The sequence below is a fragment of the Canis aureus genome, chromosome 30 (assembly GCF_053574225.1).
Source record: "Canis aureus isolate CA01 chromosome 30, VMU_Caureus_v.1.0, whole genome shotgun sequence".
In the NCBI taxonomy this organism is placed as follows: Eukaryota; Metazoa; Chordata; class Mammalia; order Carnivora; family Canidae; genus Canis; species Canis aureus.
In genome coordinates this window covers 36,556,979-36,576,705 of record NC_135640.1, presented here as the reverse complement: position 1 = coordinate 36,576,705, position 19,727 = coordinate 36,556,979, and the positions used below count along the sequence as shown (strand labels likewise).

Sequence of the window (19,727 nt, the reverse complement as noted above, 5' to 3'; positions counted from 1 at the left end):
TAAGAATAAAAAGTTATTAGTATTTTAAAGCTACTAGTTGGGGGGGGTGTAATTTGTTATATAGCATTCAAGAACAAATACACATGGTCTTAAAGTGTCTCCAACAAAATGCCTATTACTTACAAAGGGAAAATTACTAACTTTACTAGGGAGCAAACTGAAAAATACCACTTCAGCAAAGTGACCAAAGTTCATATCACCAGTACGGGAGATATCACGACAGCACATGCCTCCTGATATGAGGTAGGAGCATAGCACAGTCACTTCCTGGTATTCCTGCCAAAAATGTGTGGTCTTAATCACAAAAACATCACACAAACCACAACTGAGGGACATTCTATGAAAGAACTAAGCAGAACTCAAAAATGCCAAGGTCATGGGGGATAAAATGACCAAGGAAATGTCTCAGGAAGAAGCTAGAGACACAAGTCATTACAGCATGTGGCCCTGGATGGGACCCAGTCCAGAGACCTGGTGAAGTGAAGAGGTCTCTAGATTAGTAAAGCACAGTGTCAGCTAGTTCCCCGCTTTCATGATTGTATCAATGGCTACGTAACATGTTCAATGTAGAGGACACTGGATGAAAAGTATCTGGGAACTCACCGTCCTACTTTTGAAACTTTTTAAAAATCCTGAAATTAGGACACCTGGGTGGCTCAGTGGTTGAGGGTCTGCCTTTGGCTCAGGGCATGACCCTGGGGGTCTTAGGATTGAGTCCTGCATCGGGGTCCCTGCAGGGAGCCTGCTTCTCCCTCTGCCTGTGTCTCTGCTTCTATGTGTCTCATGAATAAATAAATTAAAATATTTTTTAAAAATCCTGAAATTGGTGATGCACCGGTTGGTGGTGCAGCAGTTTAGCGCCGCCTGCAGCCCAGGGTGTGATCCTGGAGTCCCGGGATCGAGTCCCATGTTGGGCTCCCTGCATGGAGCCTGCTTCTCCCTCTGCCTGTATCTCTGCCTCTCTCTCTCTCTCTCTCTCTCTGTGTGTGTGTCTCTCATGAATAAATTTAAAAAAAAAATCTTTTAAAAAAATCCTGAAATTATTTAAGAATTAAAAGTTAAACATACTATCTTTCAATAATGAAGGTAAGAATAATTTTCAAATATCAAAAAGCAAAATAATTTACTACCAAGACTGCAATAAAGAAGAAACTAGGATTCTTCAAGAAGAATGAAAATAATCCTAATTAGAAGCTCAGAGATGCAGGAAGAAATGAGGAGCAAGAAAGAGTAAATCTGAATTTGGGTAAATCCTACTGCGTGCTGACTGTATGAAAAGCAATCGTAGTCTATGGTGGGTTAAATTTACACACAATTAAAATATGATAACAGCACATAAATTGAGGCATGTTTACAGTTTAAGATATTCTGAAACCTATGCATTGTCTAGGAAAAGTGTAAACATGCTTAAATAGCGTTAGTCTTTGATAAACAAATCAAGTTACCAAACAAAAAGGGTTACCAGATAAGGACGGACATTAGCTCCTTGGGGGAACACTGGAGTCAGGAATAAGAAAAAGACATCCACTCCATCTCTGCGTCTTCCAGGTCTGCACCTGGGTTATTAGCCGGTATCGTCAGACAAGGGAAAACCACAAAAAGGTAAGCACAGGGACGAAAGTATAACATATCCCCATCTGCAGGTGATATCACTGCATTCGGGAAAAACAGAAAAGATTCCATTGGAACAAACCATTAAAAACAATGAGAGACTTTAAGAAAGCACAATCTAAAATTAACATAAAACCCAAGAGCCTTCATATGTTCACAGAACAATCAGCGAGAAGATATCAGAAGAGAAAAACCCCACAGACGGCAGAAACAAAAAAGCAAAACATCTCAGTGCATAAATGACAAGCATTGTGGAAAGCTTTTATTTTTTATTTTTATTTATTTATTTTAATTTTTTTTTTTGTGGAAAGTTTTTATAAGAAATGTGAAACACTCCTGAAAGACGCAGAAGTGAGTTTCACAAATGAAAAAGACATACCATGTTCCTGGATACAACGATGACTTATCAAAAGAAGTCAAATCTCTGGGTGCCTGGGTGGCTCAGTCGGGGAACCATCTGCCTGCAGCTCAGGTTATGATCAAGGTCCTGGGATCAAGCCCCACGTTGGCTCCCAGCTCAGCGGGGAGTCTGCTTCTCCCTCTGCCTCTGCCCTCCCCCCTGTGCTCCTGCTCTCTCTCAAATAAATAATTTTTTTTAAAGTCCTCAGGTCAGTTCCTAATTTACAGAATTTTCTTCTGAAATTAGGTGTATTTATTCAAAAATTCACATGGAGAAGAACTAACAAGGAAGGACGACCAGGACGATGTGTAGAGAAGCAGCGCCTGGACATTAACGGGATCCTATTTTGAACAAGCCAGTGCTAGAATGTAATTTGGGGCCATGGGGAAGTTTGACTGTGGACCTGCTATCTGGTGACAGGAATTATTGTCGATTTTGTTTGCTGTGATAACTACGTTGTGGTTAAGCCAGAAATTGCCTTTAAAAAAAATGCAAAAAAAAAATATGCAAAAAAATGCAAAAAATTAAAAAAAAATTTAAAAAACGCATCCTGCAGTAATGTGGGGTGAAATATATTTTCAGCAAAAAAACAAACAAAAAACAAACTTGTTATGTCAAAGTGATGTTGGCATATTATTGTAGGGACTCAAAAGGTCTCTGAATGCTGCTAGTTTGGGAAGCTCGTTGCCTTTTTGTCTTCATCATAATTAGGAACCACCTTACAGTCAGAGAAGACGGCATTCTAGAATGACAGAAATGGCACCGAACCAAACGCCGCTGTGACACGCACATCCAGCTACGCCCTGTGCGGTCGGTGCCTATGCAAAACAGCAGAAGCCCCAGGGGTGCCACTGTGCCATTGGGCGGTCAGGTCACCTGCCGGGTGTCGTCTGCAAACCAACAAGAGAAAACCGTTCCCCTCAAGGAAGGGGCCCTCCCAGCAGCACCAGAGACTCTGACCTCAACTCCCCGCACGTCCTGGGGAGACCCGGGGTGTTGGGCGTGGGCAGGGCAGCTCGGAGGACTGGAGAAAGGTTGTCACCAAAATCGTGCTTTATTCCCAGGCTGCTGTGGTTTGGGAGGATCCGGTCCTGCAGGAACAAGTCCTTTCCCCGGGTGGGAAGTCAGGCCAAGGTAAGAAAGGAGAGAAGACTCACGGAAGCATCACAGACGGGCAGCCAGCTGGTCCCCACAACCCTTCTAGAAACACCGTGTTGGTCAACGTTCTACAGGTAGTTTGAAGCACCCAGAAGTTTCCTTTGACCCTTGCTGTCACTTCCCCAACTGAGGCTTATATATTTAAGCTGGAAGAGGGTTTGTCTTCCAAGCTGCCGCAGTGACGAGGGCACCGTGGTGACACGGGTCTCGGCTGAGCCTGCTCAGTGGAAGAGCGTCCCCAGGACCACATGAGCACGCTTCCCATCATCGCGGATTTCCCCCAAGTCCAGCTTATAAAACACTCAAAGATCTGATGAAACTTGACCCTGTTCTTAGAACCAGCCCCCCAACCCCCCAGGCCTGCCCCAGGCCCACGCCCCTGCGCCCTCCATGGCTCAGCCAGGTACAGGGCACAACAGTGTCCATCCCTGATCCGCTAGCAGGTCGCCTGCTCCATTAGCAAAAAACAGTTTCAAAAACCTTTTGGGGGGATCCCTGGGTGGCTCGGCGGTTGGGCGCCTGCCTGCAGCCCAGGGGCGATCCTGGAGTCCCGGGATCCAGTCCCATGTCGAGCTCCGGGCATGGATCCTGCTTCTCCCTCCTCCTGTGTCTCTGCCTCTCTCTCTGTGTGTGTCTGTCATAAACAAATAAATAAAAAAAAAAAGCTTTTGGGGAGAGATCCAACGGGTCTGGCCAGGATTCCCGGGGTGCCCGCATGCATTTATGCGGCAAGCATTGCATCTCACACCTACTTTTCATGGAGCGAGCGGAGGAAGGACAGGCCACTCCCGGGGGAGGAGGGACAGCCGGACACTTAACTCCGACACAGGCTGGGGCGCCGACTGCGGCACACGGGGGTGCAGGGGGCCACAGGTGGGACCCGGGTCCTGGAGGCGGGCACATCCCGGAGGTCGAGGCGGGAGCTAGGGCTGAAGCAGGCACCTCCAGGGGGCTCGGGAGTTTGGACCGCGGGAGGCTGCTGGGTAGGGGGTGGGTGTCGGGTCTTGAATGAATTTTCCAGAACCTTAGTTATACCGTGGCAGGGACAGAGGTAGGGCCTGGGGGAGAAGAGGGAGCGTTTGCCTGTGGGGAGCCGTGGGGGCCAGGGCGGCTGCAGGCGGGGGCGACCGGGTGGGCGCGGGCCTGGGGGCAGCCAGGGTGACGGCAGGCGAGTGGAGGCGCTTTGGGCCACAGCCCGGCTTTGAACCCAAGGAGGTTTTCTGACTCCAAAACGGACAGCGCTGCGTGCCTGGGCCGGTGACCAAGGCCCAGGTACGAGTCCCGGCCTCCCGGGCGCCCGGACGGGGACTGACTCGTGTTCAGCTCCACTGGGGCCCTAAGCGCTTCGGGGGTGTTAACTCACTCAATCCCGTGACAACCCACAGGGTAGGGACGCCCGGGTGGCTCAGCGGTGGGGCACCTGCCTTCGGCTCAGGGCGCGACCCGGGGTCCCGGGGTCCCGGGATCGAGTCCCACATCGGGGTGCCCGCAGGGAGCCTGCTGCTCCCTCTGCCTGTGTCTCTGCCTCTGTGTGTGTCTCATGAATAACTAAATAAAATCTTAAAAAGAAAAAATTGCAACCCACAGGGTAGGTAATATTGTCACCCCTGTTTAAAGGATGAGGAAGCAGAGCCCCAGCGAGGTTGAGTCTCTGCCCAGAGCTGGGAAGAAATGCAGGGTCCCCCGGCACGTAGGGAACACTGCGGCGTGGGACCCCCGAGGCGGTGACAGGCCCAGGACGGGCGTGCGCGCACCAGGTGCTCCCGCTGACCGTTGCCAGCCCCCACAAGGGGCTCCTGCGTATCCTGGCGACAGTGATGCCATCCTGGACTGTCGGAGGCCGCGCAGGGAAGCGCTGCCTCGGGGCTCACCCGCCGGCCTCCTGCCTCCCACCGGGCCAGCAACGCCCGTCCAGGGACCCCGGGTGGGCTCCGAGTGCTGACGTGGGAGGCTGGGGGCCCGGCCGCACCTCAGAATCCTCCCCCCGGGTGTGACATACCCGCATCCGTCACGGGGATGCTCCACGGCAGGTGCTGCCGTCCACACCTTAGGGTTGAGGAAAACTGGCGCTCAGAGAGGCTAAGCAACTTGCCTAAGGACACACACCCAGGGTAGGGCGGTCCTCGAGTCAAAGCAGGGTCTTCCTGGGGCGCCCGGGGCGGGGGCTCAGCGTGGAGCACCTGCCTTCAGCTCAGGTCATGACCCCGGGGTCCTGGGATCGAGTCCTACATCGGGCTCCCCGCATGGAGCCTGCTTCTCCCTCTGCCTGGGTCTCTGCCTCTCTCATGAATAAATAAATAAAATCTTAAACAAAAAAACAAAAAAACAAAAAACAAAAAACCAGGGTCTTCCTGACTCCAAAGCCTACTCGCTCCGCACGAATTCTGTGCTGGGAATGGAGAAAGGCCTCCCGTGCAGGGCGCAGGTTTTGAGCACTTGCTCCCCAGGAGCGGGGGCGAGGCGCGGCCGGGCTCCTGCAGCCGCCTGCCCGGGGCTGGGAGCCGAGGGACACTCTGGCAGGTCACCTTCCCCCGGGCCTCTGCTTCCTCCCCGGGAATCGAAGGTGAGAACAGGATCCACCCGGTGCAGTGGGTGGTCGTGTGCACTGAAGGCAACGGCCCCGGAGCCACTGTTGTTTCTGAATAGCGACTGCTGTGCTGTCACGAGGATGCTTGGTCTCTGTCGCTGGTGGCTGCCCCAGAGCTCCCAGATCCCTTGTCACTGCCTGCGTGACAGGAGCACCTCTTGTTCTAACGCGATGGCCCTCGCTGGGCCCTGGACAGCTTCAGGACCGGGGCTGGTCACCAGAAAAGACCAAACTTTGATTCGAAGCCTGGAACTTTCAGGTCCCCCTCTAACCTCCAGGGAAGGAGCAAGGGCTGGAAATGGAGATAAAACTGACCACGCCTATGGAATGAAACCTCCCTAAAACCACCCAAATGGTGGGCCCTCGAGCCTCTGAGTGGGTGAGCACACCCACGTGCCAGCAGAGCAGCATCCCCCAACTCCAGGGGCAGTAGCTCCTGCGCTCCGGACTCTTCTGGATCTCACTCTAGGTGCTGCTTCATCTGGCTATTATTCGGATCTTATATAATAACCAATAAACAGAAATACTTTGTTGAGTTCTGGGACCTGGTCTAGCAAGTTACTGAACCAGAGGAGACCAGGGGAACTCAGGTACGAGTCCCGGCCAGTCAGAAGCACAGCTGGCTCGAGACTTGCGACAGGGGTCTGAAGTGGGGGCTCCCTTGTAGGGCTGAGCCCTTACCCTGTGGAGTCCCATGCTGACTCCAGGTAGATGGGATCACAATTGAATTGGATTGGCGGACACCCCGTTGGTGTTTGCAGAGGATCGGGGAATTGGTTGGTATCAGGAGGAAAAAAAATAAACTTCTCCACTGCGTCTGTGCAGGCAAATGGCAGGGTAGAGATCGGGAATCTGAGGCCCGTCAGCTTCAGCAAACGTTGGGGCACACACTCGTCTGAGCTAACACTCCTTGCTGCTGGACACACAGCGGTATCTCGTCGGCAGTTCCTGCATCAAGCATGTTTCTGACCAACAGACCAAGGCACAAAGTGCCATCCTCCCCCCAGCTCAGGCTCTCTGAGCAGGAGAGACAGAGGATCCTGGATCCTTGCCCCAAACTTGCCTTTTTGGGGTACTGATGTGGAAGCTGAACCCACCTACCCCTCTTTTGTTACATCTATTGAAGAGGTGGGCAGAATTTTTCTTAAGAGGCTAGATGTAAAATATTTTAGGTTTTCTGGGCCAAGAGGCGACAATCTAGGATATTGTAGATTTATATTATAAAAGAAAAAATTTGGTGAAAATCACATACAATAATAATTGAGTACTATTTTTTTTTTGTACTACTACTACTAGTAGACCTAATAGTCATCAAGTCTACTAATGAAAATACTTTTTCTCTTTTTTGAGAGAGAGAAAGCAAGTGTGGGGTTGTGAGGCAGCAGAGAGAGAGAGAGAGAGAGAGAGAGAGAGAGAATCTTAAGCAGGCTCCCCGCCCAGCAAAAGTCCGACTCGGGGCTCAATCTCACGACCCTGAGATCATGACCTGAGCTGAAATCAAGAGTCAGATGCTAGGGATCCCTGGGTGGCGCAGCGGTTTGGCGCCTGCCTTTGGCCCAGGGCGTGATCCTGGAGACCCGGGATCGAATCCCACGTCGGGCTCCCGGTGCATGGAGCCTGCTTCTCGCTCTGCTTCTCTCTCTCTCTCTCTCTCTGTGACTCTCATGAATAAATAAATAAAATCTTAAAAAAAAAGAGTCAGATGCTCAACCAACTGTGCCACCCAGGTGCGCCAAGGATAATTTTAATTTGGGGGGGGGGGGAACATCTCACTGAATTGAGGTTCAAAGCTAGAGTTGCCTATCATCAAAATCAGTTGCCCACGTTTCTGATAATGCTGATCTATAATAAGATTTTACAGATTTCATCTTTGAAAAAGTCTTCACATGGACAGATTCTTCACAAGGCTGGTATCAGGCTCTAAGCACAGGATTGTCAGACGGGCGTACTTACCACTCGAAAGGCATTTATGGAGTCCTATTAGACTTTTCTCTTGAGGTTTGCCTTGTGGCAGCTTAATCGCTTCAACTGAGGGTTCGATGGAAGCTCCTCAACCGAAGCTGGATGGATTTTGCAATATGGAGATTTCTTTGGGGTTTGCATTTAGGTCTATAGAACACCGCCTGAACTGCAGTTTGAGCTCAGATACTACATCTGCTGCACACACGGGTGGGAATGGAACTCTCTCTTCTTGTGTTAACTTATGACAACACAGGAAGTGTGATGATGCAGTCTGAAGTTAGTTGTGGGGATGGGGACGCCCGGGTGGCTCAGTGGCTGAGCGTCTGCCTTCAGCTCAGGTCGTGATCCCGGGGTCCTGGGATCGAGTCCTGCATCGGGTTCCCCTCAGGGAGCCTGCATCTCCCTCTGCCTGTGTCTCTCATGAATAAGTAAATAAAGTATTTTTTTAAAAAATAAAGTTGTGATTCCAACATTAGTTCATGTTTATAGTCATACCATGGTATGACTTCCACGTATAAACATTATTATGCCTTGTGATTTTAGACAGAATTCATGAAGAAATCAAGACTGCAGCCAAAGCTAATTTCCAGGGCTCTTTGGAGTTTCATAACTGTAGTTGAGAGCAGTCCTTCTCATTCAAAAAACGTTCAGTCTCGGTCCTAAGCTCAAAAATTGCAATAAAACTTCACCACGACTGAGCTGCTGTGTGATAGACCATGGCAGGATATTCAGCGACTATCGCTAATAAAAACTCATGGAGGGGATCCCTGGGTGGTTCAGCGGTTTAGAGCCTGCCTTTGGCCCAGGGTGTGATCCTGGAGGCCGGGGATCGAGTCCCACATCGGGCTTCCTGCATGGAGCCTGCTTCTCCCCCTGCCTGTGTCTCTGGCCCTCTGTCTCTCTGTGTCTCTTGTGAATAAATAAATAAATATTTAAAAAATAAAAAAATAAAAACTCACGGAACTGCTGACAGTTCAGTCCCCAAGAGTGAACAAAGTTTACTGTTGACAATACTGGTTCAGTAACGCAATTCAAATGTTCTTCAAAAAACGCCTGTTGATTGAAACAACATGTCAACATATTGCAAGCATAGGTTCTAACACCTGGTACTATCACAGGTTCTGTGCGTTTGTCCTAGTCAAGCCTTTTCAATTCCACACATATTTTTTCTGCCACCAATTGGAACACATCTTAGCAGATTCCACTTCAGGTTGGACTGAATCCATTTTCTCCACTTTGAAAACCTTCCTGCCTGTAGTTGTTTGCACACAGACTGTTGACAGAGCTGAATTTTTCAGTGACTCCTAGCCTGGCACAGGCTCATCACATGTCTGAGCTCTGTCGGTAACACAGGTCACAACTCTTGCAACAAGAGTCAGGGACAACCACTCAGAATCACTTGCTTGTTTTTTTTTATTTTATTTTATTATTTATTTATTTATTTAATTTTTTGCTGGTTTTTTTTTTGCTTGGTTTTTTAATGGACACTTGGTGTTGTTCATAATACGCTCAACACTTTGAGCAGCTGCTGTCGGGGAGAGGCTAACAGCCCTAAACAAACGGACTTCCTCTGGGCACGTTTCTTCAACCGCTGCGTCGCGTGTGATTTCATGAACTTACCACAAGTCAGTGGTTCCCCTGCTCTGCTAACAAATGAGCCCATCAGAAACATGCTTTGCTTGTAGCATCATTTTCCTTTATTTGTGTGAAGAAATTCCGGGATGAGATACTCAATTTTAAATTTTCTAATCTTTCTGGCCGTCGCATCGCGTTCTTGTTAGAAACATTCCGGTGCATGTTTAGATGGATGATGCCAACATCCATGGTTCTCCGTGACAGCTACTACATCAGTGCACGTTGCCTCCCAACTCGGTAACAACACAATCCACCCTCCACCAGCCCTGAGAAGCATGGCGAGAGCACCACCACCTCTCCTCCCTCCTTGTGTTGACGTCATGGGTATACGCCGGTGATAAGGAATACAGCGAGGAGGCGCAGTCGTACATGTGGTGCTCGGAATGCTGCTGAGCTAGGATCGTGTCACACCAGCCGTCTGTGTCCACCAGGTGCCACACAGCTCCCTGGGGCAACTACTCAACACTGCCATCGTACCCTAAAAGCAACCACAGAGCAATGTGCAAATTTTTAAAAATGTGGTGGTATTCCAGTACATACTTCACTCAGAGATCCTGAAATTTAAATTTCGTGTAATTTTCACATCATGAAATATCACGTTTGATGTTTTTCCACCATTTTTATTTATTTATTTTAGAGAGGGCGAGGGGTAGAGGGGCAGAGGGGAAGGGAGAGAGTCTTAAGCAGGCTCCACGCCCAACGCAGAGATGGGCACAGGGCTCCATCTCACATCTCGCGACCCTGAGATCATGACCCGAGCCAAAATCAAGAGTCAGACACCTAACCGACTGAGCCACCCAAGTGCCCCATGACATTTGCCCCAATCATTTGAAGTGTACAAGTCGTTCTTACCTGGATGGGCCACACACACATGCACACGCACATGCACACACACACACACACACACACACACGAGTGGCCGTGATGTACTGATACTTCACCTACGACAATGGACAGGATGCAGGGGCCAGTCAGCCCTTCCTTTCGAAGCTCTCCTTGCACCACTGTGCAAGATGGGCCCAGGTTTGCTGCTGGTCAGCAGCTGGGAAATCCAGGTTAACGGCTGCATGGGAGCAAGGGAGACGAGCGAAGCCTCCCTGGCAATCAGCAGAACACGATGCCTCCGTTTTCTCTTCCGGCCCATCCCTATTTTGACCTTTGTGCGGAGTCTAGAGGGCCTCCCGACCTCTTGGTCCAGGGCTATGGCCCCGGGGCCCTCTCTCACATGGAAAGGGTCTAAACTACAGTGTGTCTGGCATTGAGGGGACAGTGGGGGAAGAAATGTCACATGGGCCAATCCGATCCTGCCCAGCCTGGCATCACAGCACCCCTGGAGCTGCTGCCGGGATAGGAATCCTTGAACCCTGGAAACTGGAAGGGATGAAAATGACCTAGGGCAAAGGGCAGGGGTAAAGGCCGAGGAAGAGGAAGCAGCACAACCTCCGCTAGAGGTTTCAGTTTCCTGGAAGCGGTTTTTAGCTGCCCAATTAAATGAAAAAAAAAAAAAAAGAAAAAGAAAAAAGAAAATCAAAGCTACATCTGTTCATTTCCAAATTCGTGAAAACCCTGTCAAAGCAAGCCCTTGGCAGGCACGGCGGTTCACCAGGACAGCGCAGTCCTCCTTGAACAACTAGGCCGACCTGAGCCCCCAACCTGAGGATCTGTGTTGACGGCGATTACCTTCGGCTCCCCCGGAGCTCCTCCGCCCCTGGGTCCATCTCAGCCCTCGGTCCAGGCTGTCCTCGCCTGTCGGGGTTTCTGCAGCGTCGGGCGTGGCGGGGACCAGCGCCTCTCGAGCTCGATCCCGCGGGCGCCCCGGCCGGGCTTTAAGGTGCAGATTGCGAGGCCCGCGTTGCCAGTCCCAGGCCCAGGCCGCCGGGAGTGACCCTCCGCATCCCGGAGACACCCCGGGGGCGGGGGGGGGGGGGCAGACGGGCCGGCTCTGCTCTTCTCCCCGTCACTGCTGAGAAGCACCCGGCCGGCCTTCACCCCGGCGCCCCGGCCCGTGCCCCCCCCCCCCCGCCGGGCTCAGCCGCAGCAGCGCTCCCTCCGTCCGCACCTGCAGGGTCGCCCCCCCCCCACACCCCCGCCATCCGTCCCGGAGCTCGGCCAGCCCCGCTTCCTACAGGGGTGGCCCCGCCGCTTACAGCCTCCTCCAGGCAGGCCTCCTGGCTTCCCGCCGCCCCCGCGGGGCTCCCGAGGTTCCCTCCGCCGCTGGGGGACGCCCCCCCCCCCGCCCCAGGGGCCGGCCGCGGGCTCACCCTCGGGGACCGAGACGCGGCGCCCCGGCCCGACCGCCCGCCCCGCTCACCGAGGAGCTCCTCGATTCCAAATTCCGTGTCCGGGACGAACCGCTCCTTCGGCTTTGGGGCCCTTCCGCAGGGGGCTGGGGCGCCGCTCAGGGCCACGGTCCGGACCCACCTGGGCCCGAGCCCCCGGGGCAGGGCAGAGCCGAGCGCGCGCGGCCGGGGGGGATGGGGGGAGGGGCCGGGGGGGCGCCCGCGGGGCCAGGCCTGGGGGCGGGGCGGGCGACGAGCGGGCGGAGGCCGGGCCCCGAGGTCACGGCGGCGGGCACCTCGCGCAGGGATTTGGTCTAGGTCCGGGGATCGAGGGCCTCCCCCGCCGCCCCCGCGGCCCCGCGCTCTCCTGCCGCAGCAGCGCAGTGAATGAAGGAAAAAGCGAAACACGAATACAATTTTTTTTTCAAAAGGGCACCAGGCGCGGTTTGGCGCCGGCCGCCGGCCCAGGGCGCGACCCTGGAGACCCGGGATCGAGTCCCGCATCAGGCTTCCTGCGTGGAGCCTGCTTCTCCCTCTGCCTGGGTCTCTGCCTCTCTCTCTCATGAATAATACATAAAATCTTTAAAAAAAAAAAAAAAAAAAAAGCGAAACACGGCAGCAGCTCGCCCCTTAATGCTTTCAAAACGAGGGTTATAACCAATTACGTTCTGGAAGCTTCCCCCAAAACTATCAGTTCATGAACTGGGGAGCTGCCCATTTACTTCTCCTCCTTCCTCCCCGATGCGAGTCACAACTCGGAAGGGCAAAAACACAACAGATGCGCCGTGGGTGGCAAGACCCAGGTCCACCCAGGGCCTTCCCAGTTACTCCTCCTGGGCCGCCCGGCAGCTGGAGACGAAACCTCCACTGGAAAATCGTCCTTTGTAAAACATGTAAGTATCACACGTGCTATCAAAGCAAACTAGACCACAGACCTCAAAATTCTAACACAGATGTTAAGTGGCAAAATCAAGTAGTAACGTGAACGTCCCGCTACAGACTCCAGAAGTAAAAATGCACTAAAAAAAAAAAAAAAAAAAAAAAAAAAATTTCATCCCATTTAATCATTCACAGAAAACGCAACTCACCTGGTTTCCCCGTGGTGTTTGCCGGATTCACATAGACAAAGTGGGTTCATTCATGGCGCAGACTCAAGGTCTACGTGGAGCTACAAGTCGTGTGTATGGGGCGCCTCCCGCAGTGGCCCAAGATCCTCCCGCCGTCCAGCCCGCTGCAGCCTGCACACAGACCCACCCAGTGGACACTAGCTACTCCCGGGAAAGGGACTTGTCCAGGCGAAGAGTAGGGACTGGACCCCGATTCCAGAGCCGAAAACCATCCGGACTGCAGCGTGGGGCCTTCCCAAACGTTTGCTTGACCGAGGCCGCGGGGACTCCTCCTCCGTCCCAGACACTTGAGGCCGAGGTACTACGGACCAGGTCCCAGGCCCGCTGCTGGGAAACTTAACAGGGGTCATTCTCATGGGACCTCTGAGAGGATGTCACATAGGCCCACTTCCAAAAGGGAAGATGACAGGATACCGATTGTAGAAGTTTTATATGCTTGTATCTGGTATTTTCTGCCTCTCTTGGGGGCTTTTTTTTTTTTTTTTATAACATCCTATGATGCAGAAGTTGTGAATTTTAATTATGTATTTTATACCTTGTTCAATTATATACATAACTCAATGTATAAAAACGTCAATAATAAAACCGCTTAAAAATGCTCCTTCAGTCAGACTTGTTAGAGGAGCCCCACGCATCTCCCAGCCCTGAGTCACACCTGGCTACAGGTACAGAAATCACCAGTAAAGCTTCTTTAAAACCGGATGCCAGGCCCCAACCCCATTTCCTCCACCCTCCACCAGCAAGTCTGCCATTATTTTACTTCTCTGCTTAAAAAATGCCTTTTATTAGCCAAGACGATCCCCGCTCTGGCACCCCACTCCTTCGGAACCCAGGTGAGCCTGGACCACGGCTCCTGGTGAAAGCAAAGGGAAGCCAGTGTAAGGCTCGTCTGGGCCTTCGCGCTGCCCCGAGGCAGGGTTCCCAGGTTCTACTGCGGAAGGCAGGGGATTCACAACAGGCCAAAGCTGAAATTCTCGCATGTTCAGCGTCACCATCCCCCCCAACTCTTAAATAGGACATATCCTCAAGGTGAGCAACCATGAAAAACAAGGCCTGTCCGGGTAAAGAGGCCACGTACTGAAACCTGTGGCGTCCAGGTACTATCTGAAATATAGGAAAATAAGAAATACAAGAATATAAGAGCGTTTTCTGAAAACTTCGGAAAGCCCACATGGCCTAAGACCTGCATTGGTATTTGTTTTCCCAACTGCAAGAAATTGAGGATTTTTGCTCTCAAACAAAACAAAACAAAACACCACAAAACCTGTTACCATACTAATACAGGTCTGTCTTTTGTAAAAACAAAGGCAAACTTTTGGAAAGCAGGGGATACTTGTCCCTGGTTATCATATGTGCGTAAATCTGAATGTTTTAGTTGGGGAAATAGCTTTTTGACAAGATTTACGGTAAGAAATTGGGGAAAAAATTAACGATGACAAATACCTTGTACTCTCCAAAAGTTAAGCAAGAAAACCCTGGTTCTCTCTCCCTACTCACCTCAAGTATCTAAAATCCAGGGCCATGGGGGTCCACACGCCAGACCCACACACCGACCGATGGGTCCACTTACCTTACTCAGTGAGTCCTGTACAAACAACACCTCAGGCTTTGAACGCTAGGTTTAAATATGTAAAAACCACGAGTACAGGGTGAAAGGCCAGGTGAACCCCACCAAGATGCTGTCATGCATTATGAGGGACAACAAATAGCTATTCTCCCAGGCTTTTTTTGTTCTAAAAGCGACTTCATGTCACTTAAGTCTAGGGAAGGAGATCCAAGACAACAATGAGAACGTCTACTGTATGCCCTCGAACCCAAAAGGCTGTCCAGGCCAGGCCACCAGCTGTCCCAGGGAGGGATCTAAGACATTGGATTCCGTCTCAGTCGGTGTCCTCCCCAGCCCCTACCCCGCTGCCATCATCTTAAAATTTCAAATGGTCTTTGCATGTGGCACTAAGGCCAATCTCTGTATCTGGAACAACTTGGTCTGTCAGTTGTGGTCACCACTACAAAAATGAACATAAAAATGTATACTGAGGGCAGCCCGGGTGGCTCAGCAGTTTAGCGCCGCCTTCAGTCCAGGGCGTGATCCTGGAGTCCCGGGATCGAGTCCCACGTCAGGCTCCCTGCATGGAGCCTGCTTCTCCCTCTGCCTTTGTCCCTGCCTCTCTCTCTCTCTTATGAATAAATAAATCTTAAAAAAAAAAAAAAGTATACTGAGCTTGTATCCTGAGAGTGAACACAGTAAAGGCCAAACAGAAACTGGGGTACCTAGAAGAAATTTGGCATTTGCTAGCTTGTCTTTGTATTTCATGTACTTGACGGTAAGCTTAACAGCACAGGAGCTGGAAAGGAGGGTACCGTGACAAATGCAACAGGCATTCTGAGGGCCTTCTAGAGTGACTGCGGCCTTAGTGATTTTTCACAGATCGTTCTAACGCTCATTAAGTAAAAATAAGCCTAGGATTTCTGAAGTCTGATACCATCCAAAATGTGCCACTTCCCTAAGGAAAATGCTTAGACTCTATGAAAAAAACTAAAGCAAGTTTTTCTTTCTTGTATGTTGAGTCTAACTCTGTATGGCCAACTGCATGCTACAGAACCACATTTAACTTTTTAAGTTTTTGGCCTTCTTGATATAGGCCTACCTTACTATATACTTACAGATTAGTTCATGAAAAAGAGAAGGCTTTAGGTCAGACATGAATGCACTGTGGCAAGAGTTACAGACTCTGCCTGAGAAAGTCCCCGATTTACCCCTGGAAGAGGAGGAGGGATGAGATGACATGTATTTCCTCTTGCTTACCAGCAGGCCAGAGCCTCGTAGAGGAATCACTGAACCCTCACAGCCATTCTAAACACTACAAACTATTAGCCCTGAGTCTCAGAGGGAAACTGAATATAGTTAATCATTCATAAGAGAGACTCTGTCTTAAAAATCAAAGGGATCAAAATCAAAACCTCCAATTTTTCTATCCCGAGATCTGGGACGCTGCTGAGGTCAACGTCAATACCATTTTCCTTTTCATACATTTGACCAAACTTACGCTCAATATACCTACCAGACCATTACCTGGACCAGGTTAATTGCATAGGAAGATTTTTACTATATTTACATTTTTCTTAATTTTAAAAAAGCATAGTAAAGAGTCTGAGGACAAATTATTCAACTGTTTATCATACATAAGACCGCATGACTATGATACAAAGGGGGGTTCTTTTTCATTTAACGTTACAATATACACAGCAAGTCCGGACCAGATCTTACAATCTGCACACAGGTATTTAACCTTTTCCATGCTGTTTATGTTTTACAATGCACAGAAGTCCTGTAACCAAACCGTGTAGTAAAGCACACAAAACTGGACTGTAACCTCACACCGTATGCAGAAGCACTGGACTTTATGACTTCCTTTATGTAAATAGCGGTTCAGAAACTGCTTTTGTTTTTTTTTTTGGTGCTTGCTAAGATGTGGCAACCAGCACAGAAAAAAATGACCTGACCCATATAATATCTTCCCCTTACATTCCTAAACAGCAGTAACTACTGATTTCTTTTGATATTGCTCTACTCAAGATGATATCCTTTTATTCACTGTAAACCTTTATGAACTACCAAGTTCAAAAATCATCCACAGGCTTGACATTTAATTACAAAATAAATATGGATTTCCTGATTAACAACAAAAAAATTCTGTGGATTATAAAAACGGGTATTTCCAAGTTTCCATTCACATTCACATAGTTTTAAGCCTTTCTTTTGTCACTGTTTACATATAAAAACCTGCTTTTGTTCAGAAAAAATTGACCTAGTCAGCCACATGGAATTGACCAATAAAAAGTAATGTGGTGTTCTGCTGAGTTGTTTTGAACAGGGTTATCGGCAGAGGTAGATTACTGCTTCTTTCCTAGGCTTCTTTTGATCCTGGACAGATAAATTACTTATCTTCATTCTCCCAATTCAACCGCTCAAAAGTATAACACCCTAAAATTGGTCAATTTAAAATGGGAACACAAATTTAGCAACTGCCAGACTGTGTTACATTAAGGCAGCATAATCTCAAAACTAGGCACCTGCTAAACACCAGCCTGTTCGCTTCAGGTCATGCATGAGAGTTCTGCTTTACTCGTGCTTGTATTTTGGACCTGTTGGTGCAATCAAGGTCTTGCTTTCAAGTTTACAAGTAGGTTAATCAGGAATACAAGAATCAGCTGCTGGTTCCATAGCTTCTGGATCCAGTGTCCCTTGACCTTCAGAAGCCTGAACACACTTAGGATGTAACAGATGTTGTAATCTTGAATTAGATGTCAATCTATTATGCTCAGTACACAGATTGCTGTAGATGTATTGGCTATGGATTCAACAACAGTTCCAGTTTTGTTTAAGCAATAGTACAGCCATAATTTTCAACTGACATTTAAAAATGGTCTAGTTACACCTTGTGTCAAAGTGCAGAACTGCTACATTATTGGTTACAGACATCTATGTGCTATAAAAACAGCTTTGGTACAATAAATTATCAAAAAAGAAAATAAATTTTTGTAAAATTCACAGCATAATTGTGAGGCAAAAAAGCAGTCACATAAAATTCTGCATTTTTTTAAAAATGTTCAGGATGAACAGAAGACATCTTTGTGCAGAAGAAATGGTGGAGATACCACGTGCCGAGAAAAAAAAAAAAAAAGCAAAAAAAAAAGTAAAAAGCAGGAAGGGACACAGCTGTAGCTATTTCCATCAAAGCAAACCACTACTTCTGTGACCTTCAACCAATAAGGAAGTCAACTTTATGACACACGCAAAGTGACCTTGCAATACCTTACAATTAGTGGGTCACAAAAGTCTATTTTAAAAGAAAGGCCTCTTGAATTACCCATTCTCTGTGTTTTCAGCATTAAGGACTGTCTGCAAAAGCATGTCCAAAAGTGATTGCATCTGAAATGGTAGGCTCTTCTAATTTCGAGTCCAAATCCATAAGGCCAAAGGTTATCCCAAAGACCACCACTCAGACCTCCCCAGGACTGGCCACGACTGACCCGTTGATTGCTTCTCAGTGCACCTTGGTTAGGAGACCGGTCATGTTCCATTACTATCTTATACTGTGGCCTCTACAACAGGAGACCCACAGGATCCCATGTTAATTGCTGCTTTGCTCCTCAGTAGGTTCAGACAGGAGAGTTCTGATCCCCGCCACTTAGCATGCTTACTGTGCCTTACAAACTCCAATACAACCGTCCCTTCCACACAGCTGAAGGTGATTTTGTGTAAGCTGGAGGTCCCTCTTCCTTACAGTACTGCATTTCCGTGCCCAAGTGTGTTTAGAGGACTTAAAAACCCAAATTTCCCACCCCCTCCCCAACCCAAAACAAAACAAACGAGAGGGGGGGAAAAAAGAAAAAGGAAAAAACAAAAAGAAAAAAACACCCTCGTGGGGCCCTTTATGCAAATTATGTGCAGTGCCTTTTTATTTTAAAATTAGTTGGCAAATGACCAAGACCAACATCTGAACATTAACTTTTGTGGAACAGAAAGACAAAAAAACCCACTATGACTGGGGTGTGGCAAGTTAAAATGGGGGAGGCAAAAAGAGGACACCTCTGCGCTATCCATGACGATGGGTTTGGACATGGCTCTTTTAAAAACTTCATTGTCCCTTTGCAATCTTTTCAAGTTAAAAAAAAAAAAAAAGTCAGCTTTGCCCTCTTGTAGCGGTTCAGTGTGTTAATCTCCTTCTGATGCAAGCAGCTTTGCACTTTGTTTTTTGGAAAAAAACACCACTTCTATAAAAACACACAAGAAACAAACTCAAGTTTCAATTTAGTCACGAGCTAGCTACAGAACTCTGTTGCACACAAACTCCTGTCATGGGGGACTCTTCTCTATCAGCCCCTTGCCTCATTGTCAGATGTCCTTCAGTCATGTAATGTGTAGGACCTGTATTAGCAGAAAATTGGTATGTTGGATGTCCAGCTATGCCAGTCTCTTGGCGGGGATTGGAGTAGACGGTTAAATTAACGTCCATAGCTCCATTCTGTCCAAAGTCCAAGGTATTAGCAGCCACTGGGCGATTCTGGTAGGCTTGATTGCCTTGATTACCAGTAGAGGAGGAAGATGTAGAGGAAGAAGTAGTTGAGGAAGACAGGGATGTCATGGAGTGGTGACTATGGCCAACCTCCATAGAATCCTGGGTAGAGGAGCTATTCGTTGGAGAATTGTAGACCCTTGGCCTGGTCCGGTTACCCAAGGCTTGTTGTCCATGGTGGTGGTGGTGGTGGTGGTGGTGGTGGTGGTGATGGGAACTGTTTCCATGGTGATGATGCAATGCATTCTGTTGAGGGGCTACATGAAAGGTGGTTTCTTGAACAGGATGAGTTTCAACAGTGACCTGTGTAGGAGCTTCCGTGCCTGACCAACCGAGGGGAGCAGGAAATTGCTGACGCACCTGTAAGAAGAGTTTTCAAGGATTTATTCCAAGCACTGTTTCCAAGCTTTTATTCATCCTCAATCAAAAGCTATGACACTAGCATTTATGGTAATTAGAGAGAGGGGATTTTGAAACTTTTAATGTGTTAGTTCTATAATGCAAAATTCCAAATATATTTGAGGAATAAAATACTGTGAAAGCTGCAATTTTTAGCAAGCTATACCCATAAATAGGCTCATATATTTCACTAACCACTTTCTTTCCTTGGGAGCTTTGTTTTATGTCAGGGATTGGCAAACTTTTTCTGGAAAGGGTCAGATAGTAAATATTCCTGACAGGTTCAAAATGAATTCTTTATTTTCCTTGTAATGCCCCTCCTCTCTCCATCTTTCCTGTTTTAGTAAGAACACCCTTTCCACCAGCTGCTCCGCAATTCCTCCTTCCAAACCATCAGCAGCTACCACTGAGTCGGCCTTCAAAACAGAGCCCCAATTTGACCTCCTCCCTCCACATCCACCACCATCCCTCTTCTCCCAGGGCTCCTAC

General features: G+C 48.8%; 2 protein-coding genes across 7 annotated transcripts in view; both read right to left on the bottom strand.

Moving 5' to 3' along the window:
- Nucleotides 1-9,392: 9,392 nt before the first annotated feature.
- Nucleotides 9,393-12,770, bottom strand: LOC144301572 (uncharacterized). The gene is made up of 5 exons (XM_077878686.1): nucleotides 12,721-12,770; nucleotides 11,665-11,999; nucleotides 11,034-11,177; nucleotides 10,295-10,832; nucleotides 9,393-9,831 (listed from the first exon to the last, which is right to left on the bottom strand). Exons 1-5 carry the CDS (start codon nucleotides 12,768-12,770, stop codon nucleotides 9,813-9,815), a joined length of 1,086 nt encoding a protein of 361 aa, XP_077734812.1. The 3' UTR covers nucleotides 9,393-9,812.
- A 3,146-nt stretch (nucleotides 12,771-15,916) lies between these two features.
- The window catches only part of DYRK1A (dual specificity tyrosine phosphorylation regulated kinase 1A), a 148,346-nt gene continuing 144,535 nt past the window's right edge, over nucleotides 15,917-19,727 (bottom strand). For all 6 annotated transcript variants that reach the window (XM_077879189.1, XM_077879191.1, XM_077879188.1 and 3 more), the window contains one exon: nucleotides 15,917-19,199. In XM_077879189.1, the coding sequence (XP_077735315.1) occupies nucleotides 18,579-19,199 (621 nt within the window). In that variant the 3' untranslated portion in view covers nucleotides 15,917-18,578. The remainder of the gene's footprint in view (nucleotides 19,200-19,727) is intronic.

What these genes read in the sequence shown, in the direction of transcription:
- LOC144301572 (XM_077878686.1), bottom strand. Translation starts at nt 12,770, where the DNA reads ATGAACCCACTTTGTCTATGTGAATCCGGCAAACACCACGGGGAAACC. An exon ending in AAACACCACGGGGAAACCAG is followed by an intron (nt 12,000 to 12,720) that starts GTGAGTTGCGTT and finishes CTGCTGCGGCAG; the next exon opens with GAGAGCGCGGGGCCGCGGGG. An exon ending in GAGCTCCGGGGGAGCCGAAG is followed by an intron (nt 10,833 to 11,033) that starts GTAATCGCCGTC and finishes TTAATTGGGCAG; the next exon opens with CTAAAAACCGCTTCCAGGAA.